The 21194-nt window shown below is 40.1% G+C and overlaps 2 protein-coding genes and 1 long non-coding RNA gene across 4 annotated transcripts in view; 1 reads left to right on the top strand and 2 right to left on the bottom strand.

Annotated features, from left to right (window-relative positions):
* LOC135837234 (uncharacterized) overlaps nucleotides 1–9899 on the bottom strand; it is a 19859-nt gene extending 9960 nt beyond the window's left edge. For both annotated transcript variants that reach the window (XM_065352441.1, XM_065352442.1), the window contains exon 1: nucleotides 9759–9899. In XM_065352441.1, the coding sequence (XP_065208513.1) occupies nucleotides 9759–9822 (64 nt within the window). In that variant the 5' untranslated portion in view covers nucleotides 9823–9899. The remainder of the gene's footprint in view (nucleotides 1–9758) is intronic.
* LOC135837246 (uncharacterized) overlaps nucleotides 1–21194 on the top strand; it is an 84148-nt gene that overhangs the window by 8261 nt on the left and 54693 nt on the right. The window lies entirely within an intron of this gene.
* LOC135837231 (uncharacterized) lies at nucleotides 9818–21194 on the bottom strand. Its single transcript, XM_065352439.1, has 17 exons — nucleotides 20869–21194; nucleotides 20676–20736; nucleotides 19924–20037; nucleotides 19632–19849; nucleotides 19341–19541; nucleotides 19026–19169; nucleotides 18760–18863; nucleotides 18490–18672; nucleotides 18076–18226; nucleotides 14996–15341; nucleotides 14653–14900; nucleotides 14355–14564; nucleotides 14098–14262; nucleotides 13891–14012; nucleotides 10975–11133; nucleotides 10713–10869; nucleotides 9818–10527 (listed from the first exon to the last, which is right to left on the bottom strand). Exons 1-17 carry the CDS (start codon nucleotides 20927–20929, stop codon nucleotides 10325–10327), a joined length of 2847 nt encoding a protein of 948 aa, XP_065208511.1. The 5' UTR covers nucleotides 20930–21194; the 3' UTR covers nucleotides 9818–10324.

The following is a 21194-nucleotide window of genomic DNA, read 5'->3' as shown; positions in this document are numbered from 1 at the left end:
AATTCCGGCTACAGCGTCCGCAGACCCGTTATTTGAACAGGCTCCGTCCACGGCGGCCCAGTAATAGCCGTCTTCGTCTTTAATCAATTGACTAACGTCCATAGGGTGTTCAAGTAGTACACTACTCGGCACAGATTGCGGATTATTTGCAATCATGTCTTGCTGAAACTTTTTTAGCAAGAATTTGGCATTAGTCTGATTCGTCTTAACCGGTAGGTTTGCTGAAAATGGATCTTCGATGCCCCATACCTCATTAGGTTTTACACCCAGTTTGGTAGGGGTATTATTGATCTCGTCTTCGATCTTTTTAACGTGCATATGCCAGCCATGGTGGCTGTAATCGTCATTTTCAGGCTTCTCATTTATCTTGACTCTTAACCTATCCCCTATTATCCTCATGGTCCTTTTGACCAAACTCGACTGAGGGTTGTAGGTGGTCGTGTGTGCGACCTTAATATCATGTCAGAGTAAGAGTTCGTTCCAACTAGAACTCGTAAATTGCGACCCATTATCCGTGATGACTTTTCGGACTTTGTAACCTTTGTCCTCAACGTCTTTGAGCACGATTTCCATAGCTCTCACTACTTTATCGGCGGGGACACTTTCGAGTGGCTGGATCCACACCTTCCCAGTGAACACGTCCTTCACTACCAGCATGTACCGCGGCTCGCCGCTCTCGTTGGCGATTGGTCCGCATAAGTCGGCGGACAAGACATCCGCGATCGTATAAGCCTCAATTTGAGCAAACTGCAGTCTTTTCTTTTCACTGTATCCTTTGTTATTCTTACATGTCAGGCACTCGCTTGTGATTACTCTCGTAATCTTGACAATATTCGGCGAGTAATACAGCCTCTTAAAGACCATTTCGACCTTATTCGCTCCGATGTGTCCGTACATCTCGTGTAGGTACACTACGGTGTCTCGGAACAACTCGTCCGGCATCACAGGCACTCTCGACCCATCCCGAAACTTTCGGAACAATACGTCTATGTCTTTTTCACGGACTAGTGCGTACTTTTGTTGAATTTTCCTCTTGGAGTCCAATTGCTTAGCAGTCATATCGACTTCATCGGCTAACAACTTTCAGATGATTTTCGAACACATCCGGTCCTTCTTCTGGAAAATATCAATTCGTCTCAGGTGATCGATAATTTCGTCCTTAATCAGGTCTACCAGTGATACCTTCTCGGGTAGCATATTCGTCCATTTGCACTTGTATATGGTCAGTTCTGGAGCCCTGATACCATACCAAGCGCCCCTGACTTTATGCTTAAGATCGTAAATGAGCTCATAGCAATTCAACTATCCGGCGTCCGTGCACCCAGAGCTGCAGCTTATCGATTATTCGGACTAACGCGTACATTTCTTTCTCAATCACCGTGTACCTTGTCTGGTAGTCTTTTAACGCGCAACTTGCGAACATTACGATCTTATCTTCGCCGTCTATATTCTGGTAGAGTACACCATTAATGGTGTCCTCCGTCGCGACCGTGTCCAAGTACAGGTCGTATCCGGCTTTCGGCGCAATTACTTCGAAGTCTTTAACGAACTCGACTGTGAGTTCTTCAATGGCCTTTTCCTGTTCCGGACCCCAGTGAAACTTTACGCCCTTTTTTGTCAGCTCGTACAACGGCTTAACTATGTCCTGATAGTTAGGAATAAACCTGCTGTAAATTCCAGTTAGGCCTATCAGGGCGAGGACCTGTTTAACATTTCCTAGGCGTACTTTGCCCGTCCGTTTCCAGGTATGCTTCTTTAAGAAGTCCATATAAGCATCGATTTTCTTGCTTTGCTTCCCTATCCGGCCTGGTGATAAGGTGTAGCCAAGATGGTCTGTCTTTCCGGCAAAAAATTTACATTTGTGCGGGTTTAAACGGAGTCCGTGCTCCCGCAACGTAGAGAAGATTAGGACCAGCAATCTTAGCATTTCTTTAAACGTCGTTGCTCTTAGGAGCAGATCGTCCACGTATTTGGTTATGCCGGCCATGTCCGGAATGATCGAATTGATCATTCGGACAAATTTGGCCGAAGACACTTTCAGTCCGTACGGCAGTCTGAGCATCTGATAGACAAGTCTGTCGACCTGGAATCCGCAGTATTTGCGAGACTCTTCGTCTAGCAGCAACTGCCAGAATCCCGCGACAAAATCGAGGGTGCTAAAAAGCTTAGCATCCTCGTCCAACGTCACAATTCTATCCATCAGTCCTGCTTCATTGTAGTTGACTTCCAAAACTGGATTCAATTCGACTGGATTCAGACAAAGTCTGATGCTGCCGTCTTTTTTCTCATTTGGGACCAGGGGGTTTATGTAAGGGGTGTCCGCCTCCTCGGCGATGCCATGCTCTAGCATTTCGACTAGTGCCCTTCTTATTTTACCCAATTGATGGTTAGAGGGTGTATAGTTCGGACCTCTAAACTTCGGAATATTGTCCGGATCTGCGAATTTTAATTTCACAGGTGCCCCTTTAAACGTCCCCGGATACCTGCTAAAAATGTCTTTGAACTCCAACAGCTCGTCTAAGGCTTCGTCCGACTCTTTTTGCGTAATCCGTCTTTCTCTTACCGCATCGGCCAAGTATCTTTTCAGATTTCTTTCGAAGATGGCCGGACCATCGTCTTCCGGTGACTTTTCTTTGCGGAATAAGTCCGCGAGAGCGGCTCTGTTCACAATTTCGACAATTTTGGGTATACTTTCTTCGTCCATCGTCACCTTGTTTATGCACTTTTCATTCCTACATTCTTCTTTCGTCAGGAATGCCAGTTCCTCGGTGATTTTCGACCCTCTAGGGGTACAAGTCGCCTTTCCCTTAGGAAAATCTAACTTTATACCCAACTTCTCGATCGAATTGGTGCCCAATAACAGTACATTATTGTCACCTGGTAGGACGAAGAAAGGGATCTTCAGTCTGTGTCTACCGAACTTCAAGGGTAAGACCAATACCGTCTTCCACGTCTTTACCGAACTGTTGTCTGCTAGAGTACATTTTATAGGCTCTTTCAAATGAATACAATCAATATGTTCGTCATAATTATTTATCAAGAAGTTAGCAGTACCTTCAGATATAGCATTCGGTGTAGCGCCCAAATCAAGTTGTATTAATAACTTGATGTCTACAAATCTTAAACCCACAATGCAAGTTTTAGCTTGGTGTAATTCGGTGATTTGCACAGACACGTCCTGATCGACTTTGTCCAGGTCCGATTCATCGTCGGACACTGGTTTCGACTGTCCGACACTGGATTCCTTTGGCACTGGAACGCTTGCTGTTATCTGGTTTACTTCGGCAACAGTGGGGTTTTCACTGGACTTTGCCCCATTGCTCGGCATGGTAGGTGACGTGTCCGAGCTGTGTCCGGCACTAGTTTTGTCGGACATCCGTTCTTTCATTCTCGTCCATTCTTTACAGGCCTTGCTTACTTGCCTTTGCCAATCCGGCATCAGCTTGACTTCCATCGGCGTTAGTTCTTCGATTATTTTAGCAATCGGACGGCTCTTGTGTTTCGGTATCTTGGCTTTGATGACTTCAAGTTTGTCCTTAGTGGTGACTAAATAGTCCTCTCCGTCTGAACCTGTGACAATGTCCGCCGAGGTGTCGGTGGATTTCTCAATCACCTGTTCGTCTGGCCCTAAGGAGGACGGTTTCGGCTTGAATACAAAGTTGTAACACTTATTCAATTCGTATAGCAGTTCGTCTTTTGCCCCACACGTAGGCCGGAAACGATTGCGTCCTTTCGCCTTGCGGAATTTGTTATCCCTTGGAATAACGTTCTTATTTGTGTCCGGAGCAAATTTCAGCCGTCCGTCTTCAAGCTTCTTCAACCTGATAAACACTGCCGCTGGCGTCCACCACAAAGTGGTTGTCCGATTGTCACATACCTCGTTGAATATTCTTTTAAATGCGAAATATCTCGCCGATGACACCCGCTTTTCACCTTCTTGATATGGACATATTGGAGGAAAGAGGATTTTAATGTCTTTTATCCCTTTCTCCTTTAACGTGTAAATTATATCACGGACGTTCCTGCGCATCTGCGTGTCTCTTACGGTGCCATAGTTTAGTTCAGACATGCCAAAGGATATGATGACTTTATCCTTTGTAAACGACTTATTACGTACGTAATTTAAAATTTTACTTATCATCGCCCTATCACCTAGGGTGTCGTCCAATTCGGTTGCTTGGCCAGCTCCCTTCAACCACTGTTCTGCAATGTATTGTGCCATTGCGTCACCGATTATCTCGTATTCGTCAAAGGGGAGCCTTTTTTCGGCCTCTACTGCTGAGTTGCAGACGTCTGATCGTCGTTTAAAGACGACCCTTCGGAATGTTGGCTTTCCTGATCGCTTTCGGACATGTTCGCGTCCGGGGGGATTTCTCCCATGTCCGCGTCCGTATGTCTGACCGGGTACGAGTCCTGACGTCTTTCTTTACGTTCAGGTGCGGTAGTTGCGTTACCTAAATTCGCGCCCGCCGCAGGCGGCCCATTTCCGGTGGTATTACGTCTGTTCTGAGAATTCTCAGCGTTCGTGTCACATCCGGTGTTTGTCCGGACGTTGTTGGAACGGCTTCGGTTTTCGTTCCGTCCAGATGTATTGTTCAACCGATTTGTAGCGTTGTTGTTGCTACTGCTGTTGTTATTCGGTCTATTATCGTCTGCCGAGCGACTGCATTGTTCCCAGTTTTGCCTGAGCTGAGTTCTACGTGTCTGTATAAATAGCTCATTCCTAGTGAGCCTTTCCAGCCTTATAGCAAACGTTTCTATTTCTTCCCTTTCGTCTTCAGGGATACGTATTTGGATTCTTTCATCCAGTCGCTCGTAGATGGGGTTTATAATTTGCCAATCCGTGGAGTCCACACTGGACAATATTCTTAGCCATTTCATCGCTACAGTTATTTGCGACGACAACGAATTTTGTGGCATATCGACTTCTTCGAAATATTCCATAGCATCTCTCTGTCGTTGTTGGTTCCACATCGTCGCTAGGAAGGAGTCTCTCAACTTGTAATAACTGTTGTTACTCTCGTTCCTCATTTTCCATACGTCCGCCGACGGGAGTCTGACCAGCTGTCTGAACGCTTTGCAATAAGCAATTTCAGACGCCACATACTCGTCCATCGTTTCTTCAAACTCCCTTACAAAGAGATGAGGTTCGAATTGTCTGTTATGATCGAATGCTATTTCGAACGACGGCACCATTGTCTGCTTGAAATTGGTCTGTCCAGACCTGTAGACAATGTTGTAGCGTCTGGGTTTGCTAGCCAGTCTAAACTCGACCGTGTCGGCTTCGGATTGCCTCCTATCGAAATTTAAAGGCACGGGTTGTGTTGGTGTTGGCGTTGGGTATGCCTGAATTCTAGCCGGCCTTTCTTCTGAATTTGGTCTTTGACCGAAACGGCTGTTCGGACGACTGTCTGGTCGGCTACCCTCACGACTAAATCGACTGGCCAGGTGGTTGTCCTGTTCGAATCGGACACTCGACCCTGCTTGGCTATTTGCACGGTCTTCGCGGCCACTATCAAGTATGTTGAGTTCGAATCTTGCCCCCGTCCTATTCGATAGGGGTTCTTCGAGTCTGTCTTCGGACAGGTTTCTTTCGGAACGTCCGCGCGGTACACTTTCTCTTTCTTGAACCTCTACAACTCTTTCTCTGTTCAGCAATTCTTCAAATTGCCTCTCAAATTCGTCTCCTCTATGGGCCCGACCTGTAGTTTCGTGTTGCGGCCGGGTCTCGTCTTCGGCGTCCGACTCGTTGTTGTGTCCGACACCAGACGCGTGTCCGGGTTCATTAACGTCCTCGCGTTCGCGGTCTTGGCGGATATTTAGCGCTCTTTCGAGTGCTTCTATCCTACGACCAAATTCGCCTATTATAGCACAATCATGGGCTCTATCATGTCTGTCTGCCACAACTTGGTCAGACAGCGTCCTGAGCCCTTCGATCACGCACGACGTCCTGTGTTCCATCGTTTGGGTGTACTCGTCTAAACGAGCAGTAGTTTCACGCATACGCGTGCCGAACGTTTCCACCAGATCTAGCAGGCGCCTATTTAGACTAGCGTAATCTATCTGCCTACCCTCGTCCAGTTCAGTGTAGATTTCTTGCAAATCGCTGCGAGTGTGCGAGAGATGATACTCTATGCCTTGCATTCTATCATCCATTATATATAAGTTATCTCGCAGCACACTTGCTGGACCGTCTTCCGCTATCGGCATTAGTTCGTATATCCCACCAAGATCGACTGGGCGGAAATCATGTCTGGCTCGTGCGTCCGGCATGTCATGGCGTGGTGTCGCCAACAATACCTGAGGTGGTTCCCATACGCTACGTGTAAAGGTATCTTGACTGAACCAATTGCCCCATGGGTTGCTTACAACCGTTGAGTCCGAATCGTTTTCAGTTTCAGACGATGAGAAATCGTCTGGCACCTGTGCACGTCTCATTAGGTTCATGGCATCCGTCGCATTCGCTTCGGACACGTGTCCGTTTCGGGTGTCTGTGTCCGACACCATCTGGGTGCCAAACACTTGTCTACTTTGGGTAATAACGTCTTGTACCTCTTGTGTACCTGATGTTCGACTAGTTTGGGAGTTTTGTCCGTGTGACTGCGGACCATTACCGTTTGTTCCTTGGAACGTTACCGACCTAGCCTCCACTGTGCCTGTCCTGCTTTGCTTTTGTTGAGCAGGTTGTAGAGGTGTTACGTCGCCCAGGGCGTCAATCGCTCTCTGGAACGGGTCGTCTACTGCACATTGCGTTTCACTATCATTCCTATTGTTGGGATTAGGCAAGGGTCTAATATCGTCCAAGTTTCTATTCCGACATGTCTGACTACGTCCGACCAAATTTAGGGCACTGCTCGAACCAGTATTCGACCCAGTGTTCCTACGCTTCGGTGCTGAGGCTTCCTGTCTTCTGGCCTCGCCAGTGACTACAGCCTGTCGTCTTCGACAATTCAGTGTGCTACGGACACTCGGACTAGTTTGCCTAGACCCTGACAGACTTCTGTCAGAACTAGGACTACCGACATTACGTCTACATTCAGACAAACTTTCATTTTGGTTGGTAGGCGTAGGGATTCAACTAGCACTACCACTTCGGGGTTCCGAATTATCGCAACCGTTCATAGTTGTCGAGAGAAAAGACAATAAACCGCGTCCTGACGTGAAACAAAAACTCTTTGTCCGCAGGTAGGTACTATCGCCCGTCCAAGCCTGCCGAAACGAAGCAATGAACGAACGTGACCTCGACTAGATAACGTCGTGCATAGCACAACCTGCACACGTTTACACCCACTTGCGAAAACGGCCACTGAACGCGAATTTACGAATTTCTCTACGATTTTAACTGAACGAACGAATAAATAATATAAAATAACACTAACCTGGACGTTTCTCTGCAGCATTGGCTGGAACTTCGCTTCGTTATACGAACACGACCATCAAGACTAAGCTTGTAATTCGTCCAGTCCAATAACTTTCGACCAGATTAACGTCCGTTTTTGGATTAAAAAATCCACGACCAGCTCGAAAAAGCAATGCTTTTTCGTTCAAGACCCACGTCAAAGAGCGCCAATGTAAAGGTAAATCGTGATTCTAACTGGCCGTCCAAGACAGGACAAGTTAGTATACGGGTAAACGTCCCACCCTTCCGAGCCTAAGCTTCGTCAGAGTTACCTTTAGCTGTCTAGTATTCAAGAATAACACTTACAATTCTCAACTGATTTATTGGAAGACGTTATCTTATAACAGAATACTAGTTCTATTCTACGACTTAATACTATAGAACGGCGGTTTGTACAAGTTATGAAACTTAAGCACTTCTGCATGAGATGCGACTACGACCATGATAAAAGATATAATGAGGCCACAGACTTCCGAGATGTTCGTCCTGCGCTCTGTCCGAACTAATCCGTCCAGAGCGCGCTGCTACGCAGTGCAGCCTCGGCTTTAGGGCATAAAGTTCCCTACTATAGCGAGTAACTTTGGTCCTCGAATACTCTCTACACATATACGGCCCCCAACAATTTTTTTGGACTTTTACCAATTGGGGGAGGTTCTGGGGGCCATGGGTGAGGTCGATTTAAAAAACTATGGCTATATTCGTGTTCAGCGATATCGAAAACATACTATTTCATGTGTCACACGAATGTTACCATTTTTTTTATGGGTTACCCCCTTTGGGGAGGTGCAGGGGGCCCTGGACGGGTCCAATTAAAAATCTGACGTCATATTCGTGTTCAGCGTCATCAAAAACATATAATTCCATGTGTCGTACGAACAAAACACTTTTTTGAACTTTTACCCCCTTTGGGGAGGTTTTGGGGGACGTGGATGGGGTCCTATCAAAAATCTAACGTCATATTCGTATTCAGCGTTGCCGAAAACATACAATTCGATATATCACATGCCCCAGATTATCTTTCGAAAGTTTCACCGAAATTTGGGGGTGGGGGTGCTCCCCCTCCGTCAAAGAGACCCAACTCGAAACCTAAATATTTCGAAAAAGTATCAAAATGTACATCTATGGAAATTTTTTCAAAATTTTAAATGGTAGCTCCCACTTACAGCGCTATTTTGAAATTTGAACTTTCAAATTGAAAGTTCAACTTTCAACTTTTGAAAATTTCAAAATGCTTGAAAAGTTCAAAAGTCAATGCCCTTTCGAACTGTGAAATCAGTTTTGATCAAAGTATCATAGTTTTGGAGCAATGGGTGGCTGAAGTTGAGTACCTCGAGACAATGTGAAAATAATGGAAGCCCCCCCACCCGCCCCCTGAGGGGGCTGGGACCAAACTGATTGCGGCTTTCTTACTTACTGGGTGGGTAGATATTGTAAAAAAAATTTGAGCGAAATCGAAAGACTTGACTTTCAAAATCGCCTTTTTTTGGTTGAGTTGACATGGAATGACCCGTCGACAAGGAGTGTGCTTTGGAGAAAATGACATGTCTAATCCTGAAATAACACATCACGTGCAAAATGATTTCATCGTTCGCGAACGATTCGTTCATTAGTTCACGTGAATGCCCGGTCAAGTCATGATCAAGTCAAGGTTTAGTTTTACTTTCGATTTTTAATTTTCATACATGTTTTTCACCATTGTAAAATTACATTTTATTCGCCTTGCTGCAGATTCTTTTCAATTTCTCAATTTTTGAAAATTTTTTCTGAACATGAAAAACAATAGAAATTGTGAAGTAGGAAAGAGCTTGAAATTTTTCAACTTGAAAAAAAATCCATTTGAATGAGGATTCTAGTTCCATTTTCAAATTTTATTGAAGGTGTGAAAAACTTTTAGTTTTATCAAAATTTATTTGGTTTTATTTTATCGGTTTCGGTTTTCAGTTTTTCAGTTCTGATCAAACATTATGTAGGTACCTCTACCTACCTACCTACCTACCTACCTACCTACCTACCTACCTACCTACCTACCTACCTACCCACGTATCTTACAATTCGTTTGAAAAAGTTTTGTTTTTTGTTTCGTTTTTTCAAATAAGTAATTTTTGTAAATACTTAATGCATTTTTAAATTTATAATTTGTCAAAAAAGCATCAGAACTCAAATTTTTCCCCACAATTTCGTTTTGAAATTGATATTTGAGTTTATTCATCGTCATTATTCTTAGTGAAATGTATGATACAATATACGACATCATTTTCAGAACAGCTCTGATGAATTTTTCAATTTAAAAAACCGTCAAAAATATCTGTACCTAGTAGGTAAAGGTACCTATTGAAAAACATTTTATCTGACTTCTTACCTTCATTAGTAGAGCTACAGACGTTTATTAGTAATAAATGAACAACGCTAACAACCAACTTCATGTCAATAAACTTTTTATTTCACTTCAAAAAATAAAATTAGAAACGCACTTCTATATTTTCAAATACATACGTATTCCATAAGAAAGACTGAATGAAAAACCGAAAGAAATCAGTGCAAGTTTCAGTACACCTTCGTTGTACAGAGTAATCTTATCTACTTTCGTGTTGTCGATAAAGTCTGATTCACTTGATCGGATTTAATTTTATTGAGCTTATCTATGGTACACAAAATTCTATTAGCTATGTCTATCAACATTTTTATTAATTTATTTTACAGCTCATCTCACGCATTCTCGTATCAGTTTATAAGTTACATAATATTGTAAATGAAACGTAAAAAAAAAAATCAAAAAATGAAAAATTCACAAGAAAATAAGGAACTTAAAAACTAAAATCACAGAAGAAATTTTTAAAGTAGCGCGTGATTTTTCAGCCAAAAATGTGAATGGTATCGTGCCATCGATACCACTTATTACTCGTATCATCTTTGTAGGAACTTAACCTAGTGCTGAGTACTCGTACTTCTAGATAATGAACTATGAGTCGAGCGAATCCAATTCGCGTGATAGTTGGTATTGGTGAAAATGGTGATGTAAGGATAATCGTGAAGCATCATGTTGGCTATGCCGAAGATGTGATAAGTCGAGCTTACTTTATCGAAGTAGAATACACCGCTACCGCTGTCTGCGAAATTTTCTATACTTTCTGTAAACAGAAACAAAATAAGAATGTGAGAAATTTTAGTATCTTTTACTGCGTCAATTTGGAAGAATTTTTCATTTGTACGAGAGGGTCGAATCGACTTGAACTTTTTCCCTCCCCCTCCACTTGAACTCGATCCGTCCTTATAAAAATGATCTCATATCAGTAAATCTAAGGGAAAATTTTACCATTGTGACGTCCAAGGCAAGATTTATCCTCCAAAATGTACGGTTTTGCAGATAACGGAGCTTTATGGATACAGTCATTCAACGTGATGTAAGGTAATTCAGAAATCTTCAGATGGGAAATCTTCTTACCACCTTCATGGCCTCCCCAACCAGAAGTCTGCGTCGAACACGAGAAAAAAATTATTAAAAATTACACGAATAATGGAGTGAAATAATATGTAGGTAAGGTACCTACTTTGCAACATTACGATGCTAAACTTACCTGCAATAGGTGTCCGGCTGGGAGTAGTTTATCGAGCTGCATGCAAACCGGGAATACTTCCGGGTTGAAGGCGATTTTCGTCTTGGTTTTTACGATGACTAGATTGTTGAAGTATTTCCATACCTCGCCGTAGTAGTTTTTCATCGAGAGTGTTTCTAGCTGCGAATCAAAGAAGTGGTAGTTTGTTGGAATGGTTCGTTAACATTAATTAGCTGGCTGTTGAGAGGTATAGATTTCTATAATTTGTAGGTTCGGCGTGATAGTTATCTCTTAATGATAGCGAGTGGCTGGTGAGTCGTAAAATAATTGAATTTTGAAGTTTAATCGACGAGAGATATTGTACAATATAGGTATGTTTTTTTGATATTTTAGAGAATTTGAGACCTCGAAAGAGATATGAAATTGCTGCGAAGGATGAAATGAAGAAAAATTCACTCTGGGAGCTTGAAAAAAGTTTAAAATGGAAAGAAAAAGAAATTCCCCTCCTTCTCTTTTCCCCTATTAAAAATTAAAAACCGGATTTTTTCCATTTTAAAATATTTTGTTCTCAAAGGTAGCCTTTTTCAGGTATAAAACCAGAAATTGTAGGGAAAGGAACTGCTGAGGATAATATTGACCACAGGAGGGACGATGAAAAGAGAGAGGAGGTTGTTTGAAATCAGTAAAAATTTGGAGAAAAAAAATTCAATTGAAAAATAGAATCAATAATGTGCAGAAAGTTGGGCTTGAGAAACCTAAGGTGAGATTGGAGAGCGAGAGAGTGGGCTGAAATGACCAAAAAATTGTGAAAAACCAACATATTTTATAGTCGGGGGGCCCGCATAAGGATCACCTGCACCCCCCTGCCGATTCTCCGGGACAAGTTTTTTCTTAAAGGGGAAGTTCTAAGGAACATTTCTAGCCCTTGTCCTCAAGAAAAAGTGGCCCTACTTACAAAATGGCGGCCATTTTGATTGACAGGTCAGCCGAAATCGCAGGTTTTGCGTTCCAACATAGGACTTTCACGGAATTTTTTAAACCGTACAAAGGTAGATCGAAAGAGCAGGCAAAAATTTATCACCTGTCAAAATTTCAAGCGCTAAAGTGCCTTTTTCGATTTTTGGCGAATTTTCAAAAATCAAATTTTGGCCAAAATGTGAGAAAAAAATCAAAATTTTACCAAATTGACGTAGAAATCTGAAATTTGGGATATATCCTATTTTTGACCTGCCAAATCGATTGAAAACTGTTTCAAACCGTTTTGAGCAGTTCTGGAGCCTCCAGCAGATTTTTGAAACTCGAAATTCTCACAAAATTTCATCAAATGGAGTTGGAAAGCGGAAATTTTTCTGCAAACTAATTTCAATAAGCTATGAAGTCGACTGCAGGTGATTTTCAAGTCGTTTTGGAGCCTACAGCGATTTTTTGAATATCACTGGAGCCTCCAGTAGATTTTTGAAACTTAAAATTTCATCAAATGGGGTTAGCAAGCTGAAATTAACTCTGCACTTCAATGAGCACCTTCTGAAGACGACTTCAGGCGAGTTCAAGAAATTTTGGAGCCACCAGTGACTTTTTAAAAAGTTTCATCGCGTTTTTAGGAGAACTGAAATTTCGAAAAAGTAGCTGGAAGTTTCAAAACCACTTGAAACACCATGCAGTCGACTTCATATTGTACTGAAATTAGTTTGCAGAGTAAATTTCGGCTTGCTAACCCCATTTGATGAAATTTTGGGGAAATTTCAACTTTCAAAAATCTGCTGGAGGCATCAGTAATTTTCAAAAAATTGCTGTAGGCTCCAAAACGACTTGAAAATCACCTGCAGTCGACTTCATAGCGTATTGAAATTAGTTTGCAGAAAAAATTTCCGCTTTCCAACTCCATTTGATGAAATTTTGTGAGAATTTCGAGTTTCAAAAATCTGCTGGAGGCTCCAGAACTGCTCAAAACGGTTTGAAACAGTTTTTAATCGATTTGGCAGGTCAAAAATAGGATATATCCCAAATTTCAGATTTCTACGTCAATTTGGTAAAATTTTGATTTTTTTCTCACATTTTGGCCAAAATTTGATTTTTGAAAATTCACCAAAAATCGAAAAAGGCACTTTAGCACTTAAAATTTTGACAGATGATGAATTTTTGCCTACTTTTTCGATCTACCGTTGTACGGTTTAAAAAATTCCGAGAAAGTGCCATGTTGGAACGCAAAACCTGCGATTTCGGCTGACCTGTCAATCAAAATGGCCGCCATTTTGTAAGTAGGGCCACTTTTTTTTTTGAGGACAAGGGCTAGAAATGTTCCTTAGGACTTCCCCTTTAAGAAAAAAGTTGTCCCGGAGAATCGGCAGGGGGGTGCAGGTGATCCTTATGCGGGCTCCCCGACTATTATGCCTCAATATTTCAGAAAATTATGAGTCGAATTTGAGAATTTTTTTAATTTGGTGCTTTTTAGAAAAAGTGCCGAAGTCAAAGTCCAACTTACCTGGAAATAATGAAACCCATGGGGTCGTAGAAGAGTCAAAAAGAGGGGAAAATTTTTGTCAATTCAATTTTCAAAGTATTGTACAGGTTCCAAAAATTTATATTCCCCTCCTCCCTGCAAAAAAACATCCCAAATTTCCTCAAGTGGTTCATTTGTGCAGAAGATGTGATGAATTGATGAAAATGGAAACCCAATAGGTACTTGAGGAAGAGGGGGGATTGAGCTCAGCTTTCGGATAATTTTGTTTCACAAGTGAGACCGAGTTCTTTGTCAAAATTAATGATATGCCTTTCAAGTGCTGAATTATGCTACTCAGCTGATTACCATACACTAAAATTTGCCTATGTTTTTTGTTTATGGCGGAGAACCGTTCCAAAAATATGACGATATACGATTTTTTCCATCAATCCTAACGTCCTTCCATTTTCATAAAAATACTCGTGAAATCAACTTACATCGTAGAACTGAGTTTTCGGCGTATCTTTGATCTTGAAATCTCTGCTCAGCTTAGCAACAGCGACGACGAAATCGCTAATATTTCTCTTCTTATCATTCGAATCGTAGAAACAATGAGCAGCTGTAGATACAGAAAACGTAAACAATTAGAATTATTTACTCAATGGCCTTGAAATACGTAGGCAAGATTTTTAATTCGGATTTACCAGTTATGATAGTGTTGTCGGTTAAAATGCTCCCGGAACAAACCAAATCGTAATTTTTAGTCTTATCGTAGATGGCTACGTGCCAAGGGAATGATTCCTTGTAGTCGGTCGATTTTGCGTCTACGGCACTCGTACTTGGGGTTTTTACTAATGCTTTGCCACAAACTGAAAAAGAAAAGATAAGACATAATGAAAATATCGTGATTTGAAAAACATAGTAACTTGTATCGTTGCAATGAAAGAAGTTGTGAATTTACCTGGATTGCATCGAAGCAATGGACCATTCCATTCTCCTTCCTCGTCACATAACAATTCTTTACTCTTGATTGGGAACTCTGGAGCGTATCCTGGATAACATTCGTAATGCACTAGAGTTCCAGCAACCAACGTATCTTCACAATCGATCAATTTTCCTTCGTAGCTGCATTTCAAATGTACTCCTTCGGGGAACAGTTTTCTACAAGTTTCTGCAACAGCGAAATAAAACGTATTATTGACAAGCCTTTGATAAAGAAGAGGATGAGGAAGACGAGAAATTGAATCAAATTTATGTACTTTTACAAGGCACTGGTTCTGGTAACCATTGGCCATTGAAGCAAACAGATTTTTCCATTTTTTTGGACAACTGAGCGTGGCCACATTTGCAATGGGTAGACAAAGTACTGTATTCTGGCACAGAAGCACCTTCAATGGATCGTTTACAGTAAGCTTCCAAGTCGTTGTGTGGACTTGATGGGCATTTGACGTCGAACTCGAAGTTCGAGTAGTTCTTGAAAGGTAAATGGCAACCTTGCTGGAATTTCCTGTACATCGAAATCGAACCAAGACGTATGAGACACATTAAAAATATAAAAAGCATTCAAAATTAACGGATGGCTGAAAGACGTTTCAAACTTACATATGCAAATCACCGTGTTCGCAGCTCAACTCGAGAGCACCATAATGAACAGGACGATGATCTGTATGGTTTAATTTCAACGGGCAGTTGTCGTAATGAGCGCAATCCGAGTTATAATCGTGTTCTAATTCTAATTCGTAATGAGAATTTTCTATAAACTCGATGTCGTCGATTTTCCGACGAATATTTGCGATCCATTCGATGTGGCTGGGTACATCGGAGAATACTTTGATACCGTCGTCTCCGTAGGACAGTCTGAGGATACCTTTGATGAAGTATTTCAGGTCTTTGGGGTTTTCAACGTAGTATCCCGAACCCCAGTCTGATGCTCCAGTTGCTTTGTGTTCTGCGGAAATGATTATATCGAATAATTTAATTAGAAAAATTATCGTGTGTGGCTCTATTTGAATTTTTTTTTTTGGAAAAAATTTGGAGAATTCGTCTGTAAAAGCATGTGTACTGATGCAAGGCTCTTTTTACTATCGCCAGAATGTATTTTTTCTGATTTTTTCAGTTTTTCAGCCCAAATTTTTCCAATTTTTCAGAACTTTGAAAGGGGCCATGAAATAACATTTTTTCAAACATAATCAGCGGCAAATCTCATTAGTTATTAATTAATCCTCAAATTTTTACCGGGTGTTCACGAAGCAAGGGTTAGAGGAAGAGTGGAAGGGGACTAGGGTTATCCCTGATTTGTGAGCTTGAATTTTATCACCCCAGATGGGTAGTTAGGTAAATCGTTCAATTTCGAGAATTTTTTATGCCTAAAAAGTTGAAATAAGTGCACCAATATCTTTTTAAAAAGATGAAATAAGGTGGAGGTGGTTTAAATACCCTAAAAATCTTGAAGCTTCGTACTTCAATAATTTTTGAATATTTATGGCATGGCACAGATTTCTACTCCCCTCTTCCCCAATTGGAACATTATTTTCGGTTCATAATCAAAGCTCATCATGGTGGCCAAATATCCATACTTAGACCTAATCAGTCCAACATGGTAAAAAATGTTTGAAAATGAAGAAACACGGTTTTTCAGAATTTTAGAGCACTGTACCCCACTCCCATTTCTCCATCTGTTCCAAGGCATTTGTACTCCAAGCAATTTTCTGGCCAAAAATTTTTTTAATTCATTCAGGAAACATTCGACGTTTTCAAATTTTTTTTTGGGGCATTTGACCTTCTCTGAGAACACTTTTTCTCCGATATTTACTTCACACGAATTTTTCAAGTTTGAAGATTGAAATTGTGATTTTCTTTGCTAAAATGAACCCATTTAGCAGTTATAGGAGAAAGAAAAACAGCCGTGAAAACATTCTCGAAATTTATGATATTTAATAATGTGCATTGCCAATTTTAAAAACTCGAAAAATCCCACAAAAATGTAAAGAACTGAATTCAAATTGAACATAATTCCAAAATTGAGAAAAACTTGTAAATTGAAGCTATACTACATTATGCCTGAAGAAGGGAATCATATTGTTATGTTTTTTTGCGGATGAGAGCAAATTTTTTTACAAAAAAAATAATGGACGAAGCGAATTAAGTTCTGAAACGTAATAAAATTCGAGGGGGGATTTTCAGTCCCAAAATGTTGATACAAGTCCCACAAGAACCATTTCCCTCACTTGTACTCCTCTCTGAAGAGGATTGAAATCAACTACTTTTTGGTAAAGAGTAATTTTTCGATGTCTTAAACGATATTTTACTCATAATTTTGCATGTTCTCAGTTTGAATTGATGAAAAATCATGGGAAATCAGCTTTAGACTCCACAACCCCCCTTTTTTTTTGCTGTGATGAATCCCTTTTAGGCCATCCTCACTTTCAAGATGAACGCAAACGATGAAAGTCAGTGCTATTGTAGTCGTTTTCCCATAATTTTATCGTCATAATTACAGTTTTGAGCGGAATTTTCATTTGGACTCATGATCCCCTCCCTTTCACTTCCTCTCGTCCTTTGTGAATGATTTGGAAATCAGTTTAGAAAAACGAGTCGAATAAAATTTTCCCATTTAATTTCTGTTTAAATTATTGTTAAGTGATTGGAAATGAACTTCTCGTTTCAAAACCACCCTTTTTTCGCTATGATGGGAATTCCACCCCCTCTCCCTCCTTCTACATATTTTCGAGATGAACATGCTAATAATTTTGGAGTACTTTTCGTATAATTTCAACCCTTCCTTAAACACAAATTCTAAGTTGAATGTTCAAATTTTGAGGTACCTAGGTAATTATGTAATTGATTTTGTTTACGTAAGTCCCTAAATTTGGGATAAAAATAGAAAAATTCTCTTACATTTCATCTACTTTCTAAAAGGGCAAAATTCTCTGGCTTTTCTGGGTCTTCTGGTTTTGGATAAATTTGTGTTTTGAAAATTTTTTCTTCGCAAATATTTCGCATTAATTATGGCAAAATATTGAAACATATCATTTTTGAAACTGGGGAAATGTTTTAGAACACAGTGGTGCCAATTTTTTGGTCATTATTGTCAATCTCAAAAAATTGAAAAAGTATCCAAAAATTTAGGTAGGTATGAAATTTTTTTATTTTTTAAAGTTGGCAATAATGATTGAAAATGAGCACCACTGTGTTTCAAAATATTTCCCTAGTTTCAGAATGAATGATATCTTTCAAAATTTTGGCGTGCATAATGCGAAATTTTGCGACAAAAAATTTTCAGAATACAAATTTATATCAAAAAATAAGCGAGTTGCAAATTTTCAACCGCTCAGTAGAACCCTAAAAAATATCTTTGATTTTGAAGGCAATGGCATAAATCGACGAAAAATCTTGAATATTTTCTTTTGGGATTGGGCCATTTCTCCCAAAACAGGCTGGATGGGGGCTGGAGCGAAAAAACTGCGATTTTTTCGAAAATTCTCTCTTTTTGAAGGCACATAAATCTTCTATCTTTCCTCCAGGAGCACCTCCGGAGCTGAAATTTTTCCTGAGTAACTTTCAATTCAAAATGAAGGTCTCTGTTGAATTTGGTCGAAATCTGGCGACGTTTTTTTCGCAATCCACCTTACTAGACATCCTGATTATTTTACTGTATTTTGATAAGCAAAAGGAACTCTTACCTGTGACATTTCCACAGAATTGATCGTATTGCAAAGCTCCATTCGGAATTTTATTGACGCAGGTTTTATAATCAAAAGCTTCGATAACTACGGTGCACATGTCTTGATGAGTAGGTTTTTCACTATCGTGATCTTCTCCTGTTCGTACCAGCTACATTGACGAATCGAATTAATTAATGCAATATTTGAATAAGATCGAAAGATAAGACCGAACCGAAGTAATGAGATGGGTCTAGTAATGTTTCCTCAGTAGGAAAAATTGAATTATTATTATTTTTAAAATCAAAATAATGAGGACAGGTGGGAAAAAATTGAGAAATTGAAATTTCAGGCTCGCAGCTCTGTTTTTTATTTCCCTACTATCGAAAATTTTCCTTCGGTTCGCCCCTATCGAAAAATCTAAATCATTCGTACCTTTCCAACCGACTGCAATGCTCCAGGAAGTAATTTAACACCAGTCCAGTCAACGCAGACTGGCATCACGGTGGCATCTATATCGACATTTTTGGCCAAATATAAAACAGCAATGTCGTCCGATTCTTCGGCTATGTTTTCTTTCGAAGCGAATCCACTATTTGAGAAAAATATATCTTTCACCTACGAGCAAGTAATAAAACACGTTACTCGACATTATAAAAAAAAAGTACACTAATGGGACAAAAACAGGGCTCGTGTGATCCATACTTTGTAGTGTTTTTGATATTCGTGATCCAGCAGATTATTTACTATTACTTCGAAATCTTCCGGCGGTAATTTATGATCGTTGTGGTCAGCTACAGTTCTAGCGACTGAAATAAAAACATTTTTACAAAAACACTCGTTATAAATTTGTTCTATTTGTGTGTAGAAGATTCGTACGTAAGAAAGATAGATAGATGATAATCGCCTAACCATTAGTATCTTCCCGCGGGGGGCGATCTGCATAAATTATAAATTATACTTGTTTTTACCTGTCAGAATCAAGTTCGGCGTTATTAAGGTACCGGAGAAAACGTAGATACCGCCGTCGTGATTTTTCCTCTTTATTATCACGTGCCAAGGTAAATCGTTGCCCTTCAAAAGATGCTCAGCTTCGTCTGTGTATTTACCGCATTCTGAAAAAAGAAACAGATTCGTTCAGTTTTACCAAATTGATCGAAAAAAAAAATTCGCGTATTGATCGTAACAAAGTATGGAGTATGGACAGGTGTGAGAAGCGGAAGAAGTTCAAGGTGATTGACAAAATTAATATTGTACTAGTTTGAGTGCTAAATATCGATGCTTACCAGCAATACATTTAACATCTTTGACGTCCCATTCGCCATTTTCTGTGCAGACGATTTCCTCGTGACTGGGATAATGGTAGGGTAACGTACAAGATAGATGGAGCTTGGCACCAAATTTATGCTCGTCCTGGCATTCCACCTCTTTATTACCGTGATAACAAACTGCCTTCAGGTGAGGATTGTGTGGTTTTTTGCACAGCTCTAGGGGGAAAAAATGTAGACTTTTTAGCGAATGGGTTTTCGAATTAGAGGGAGGGGGTGTCAAATGTGATCATTGATTGCAATACGTACTGTTACACGTGGGAATGGCTGGAATCCAAGTACCATTCAAGCAGAATGATTGGAAATGGGTGTCGGGTGCGTCGTTTCGAGTAAATCCAGGATTGCAAGCATAGCTGAGCAGCGAAAGCTCTGGAACGTATTCGCCTGGTTTGCCTAGATCGTGTTCGTTGCAGTTGACTTTGTAGCTCTTGTCGTAGGTTTGTTTTGGTAATATGCAAGATCTTGGACTGTTTGGATTTGAATTTCGAATTTGGATAATTGTTCAGAAATACTTGGAAAGTTGAGGGTGGATGGTACTTACTTGATAGATTTGCAAAGTTCTGGACTTTCATCGGAACCATCTTCGCAATCGTGAACTCCGTCGCAAAGGACCGAGTTGTCGACACATTGGGTTGGGCTACAGGTGAATTGATCGCTGGAAAAAAGTAATGCCGGATTTGAGTTCGTGTTTTTTGCATAAATGATAAAGTGGAAGATCTGCTAGAGAGGTCTTTGGCCTGTCTGTTGTTTATCGAATGGATTTTTTTCTTAGTTGTTTAATTTTGCTGAATAGAATTTGGACCGATGCCAAATAATATGGGATAATCTTTTCGATATGACGTAAAGAAAAATAGGAGCTTAATCGCTGTTGGGAATTTATTTGAAAAAATTTTCAATTTGAATCATTTCTTAAAATTAATGATTTATAAACAAGTTTCTTTCATTGTGAGATTAAATGGGAGAATTTGCGCAGAATCAGTTTCTGATTTGTTTGAATTCCAAGAGTAAGCTGGAAGTAGTTGAAGTTATTTTCTCTTCCCCTTCCCCATCAAGCCTCAAATTTTCTTATTCACTTTGATTTTTTCTGGGGTCCGACTACACCATTTGAATATTGTTTTTCAGTAGGAAAAATAGAAAGATAAGGCTTCCAATTAAAAAAAAAATTTTAAAAAAGTGGATTGGGAGGCATATCCAAAATTATAAAAATCGCTCGTTCTGGATTTTTCATTTCTCTCTTTTCCATCTACTTCCCTTTTAATCCACAAAAAAAAATATATTCAACTGAGTACTCACTTCAAGCACCAGAGACGATGATGTTGCTTTTTATACCGGTAAGAAGAAATTTCATCAGCATCTGTAAATTATCAAAAAAAAAAAAATAATAAATCACGTTTCGCTCATTTTAGCAACCTGGAACATCGAATCATCTTGGAAAATGTTCTCATTTTAATATGTATTAAACAAAATAACGCGAAAAAAAACTTACCGCAATAAATCAAACTAAAAATAAAAACTAATCCTATGAACTTCATATTTTCGAAAAACATCGCAACGCGAATCGTTGCACTCAACTTCACGGAATGAAAGATGATTCGAAGAATGGTCTTGGTATAGGTTCGAAGTTCGAACGATGGTGGAGAGTTCGCGAGGAAACTAGTTTTGTTTACGATCAACGGTTTATTATACCTACTCGTATGCCTAGGGAATCCCGACACTATCCCATGTGCAGTTGTTCAAAATAGGTAAAGAAAAAAACCCGAACCGATAATCGATTTTTATTTTAGAGTACGAGTGCGTACATCATGTAAATAT

The sequence above is a fragment of the Planococcus citri genome, chromosome 2 (assembly GCF_950023065.1).
Source record: "Planococcus citri chromosome 2, ihPlaCitr1.1, whole genome shotgun sequence".
NCBI classification, from domain to species: domain Eukaryota; kingdom Metazoa; phylum Arthropoda; class Insecta; order Hemiptera; family Pseudococcidae; genus Planococcus; species Planococcus citri.
This window is presented reverse-complemented; position numbering and strand designations above follow the sequence as displayed.

Coding starts and splice junctions, on each gene's coding strand:
- LOC135837231 (XM_065352439.1), bottom strand. CDS start 20,929: ATGTTTTTCGAAAATATGAAGTTCATAGGATTAGTTTTTATTTTTAGT. Junction 19,170..19,340: donor AGATGTTAAATGTATTGCTG/GTAAGCATCGAT, acceptor TTCTTTTTTCAG/AATGCGGTAAATACACAGAC. Junction 11,134..13,890: donor CGAAAACTCAGTTCTACGAT/GTAAGTTGATTT, acceptor TTTGATTCGCAG/CTAGAAACACTCTCGATGAA.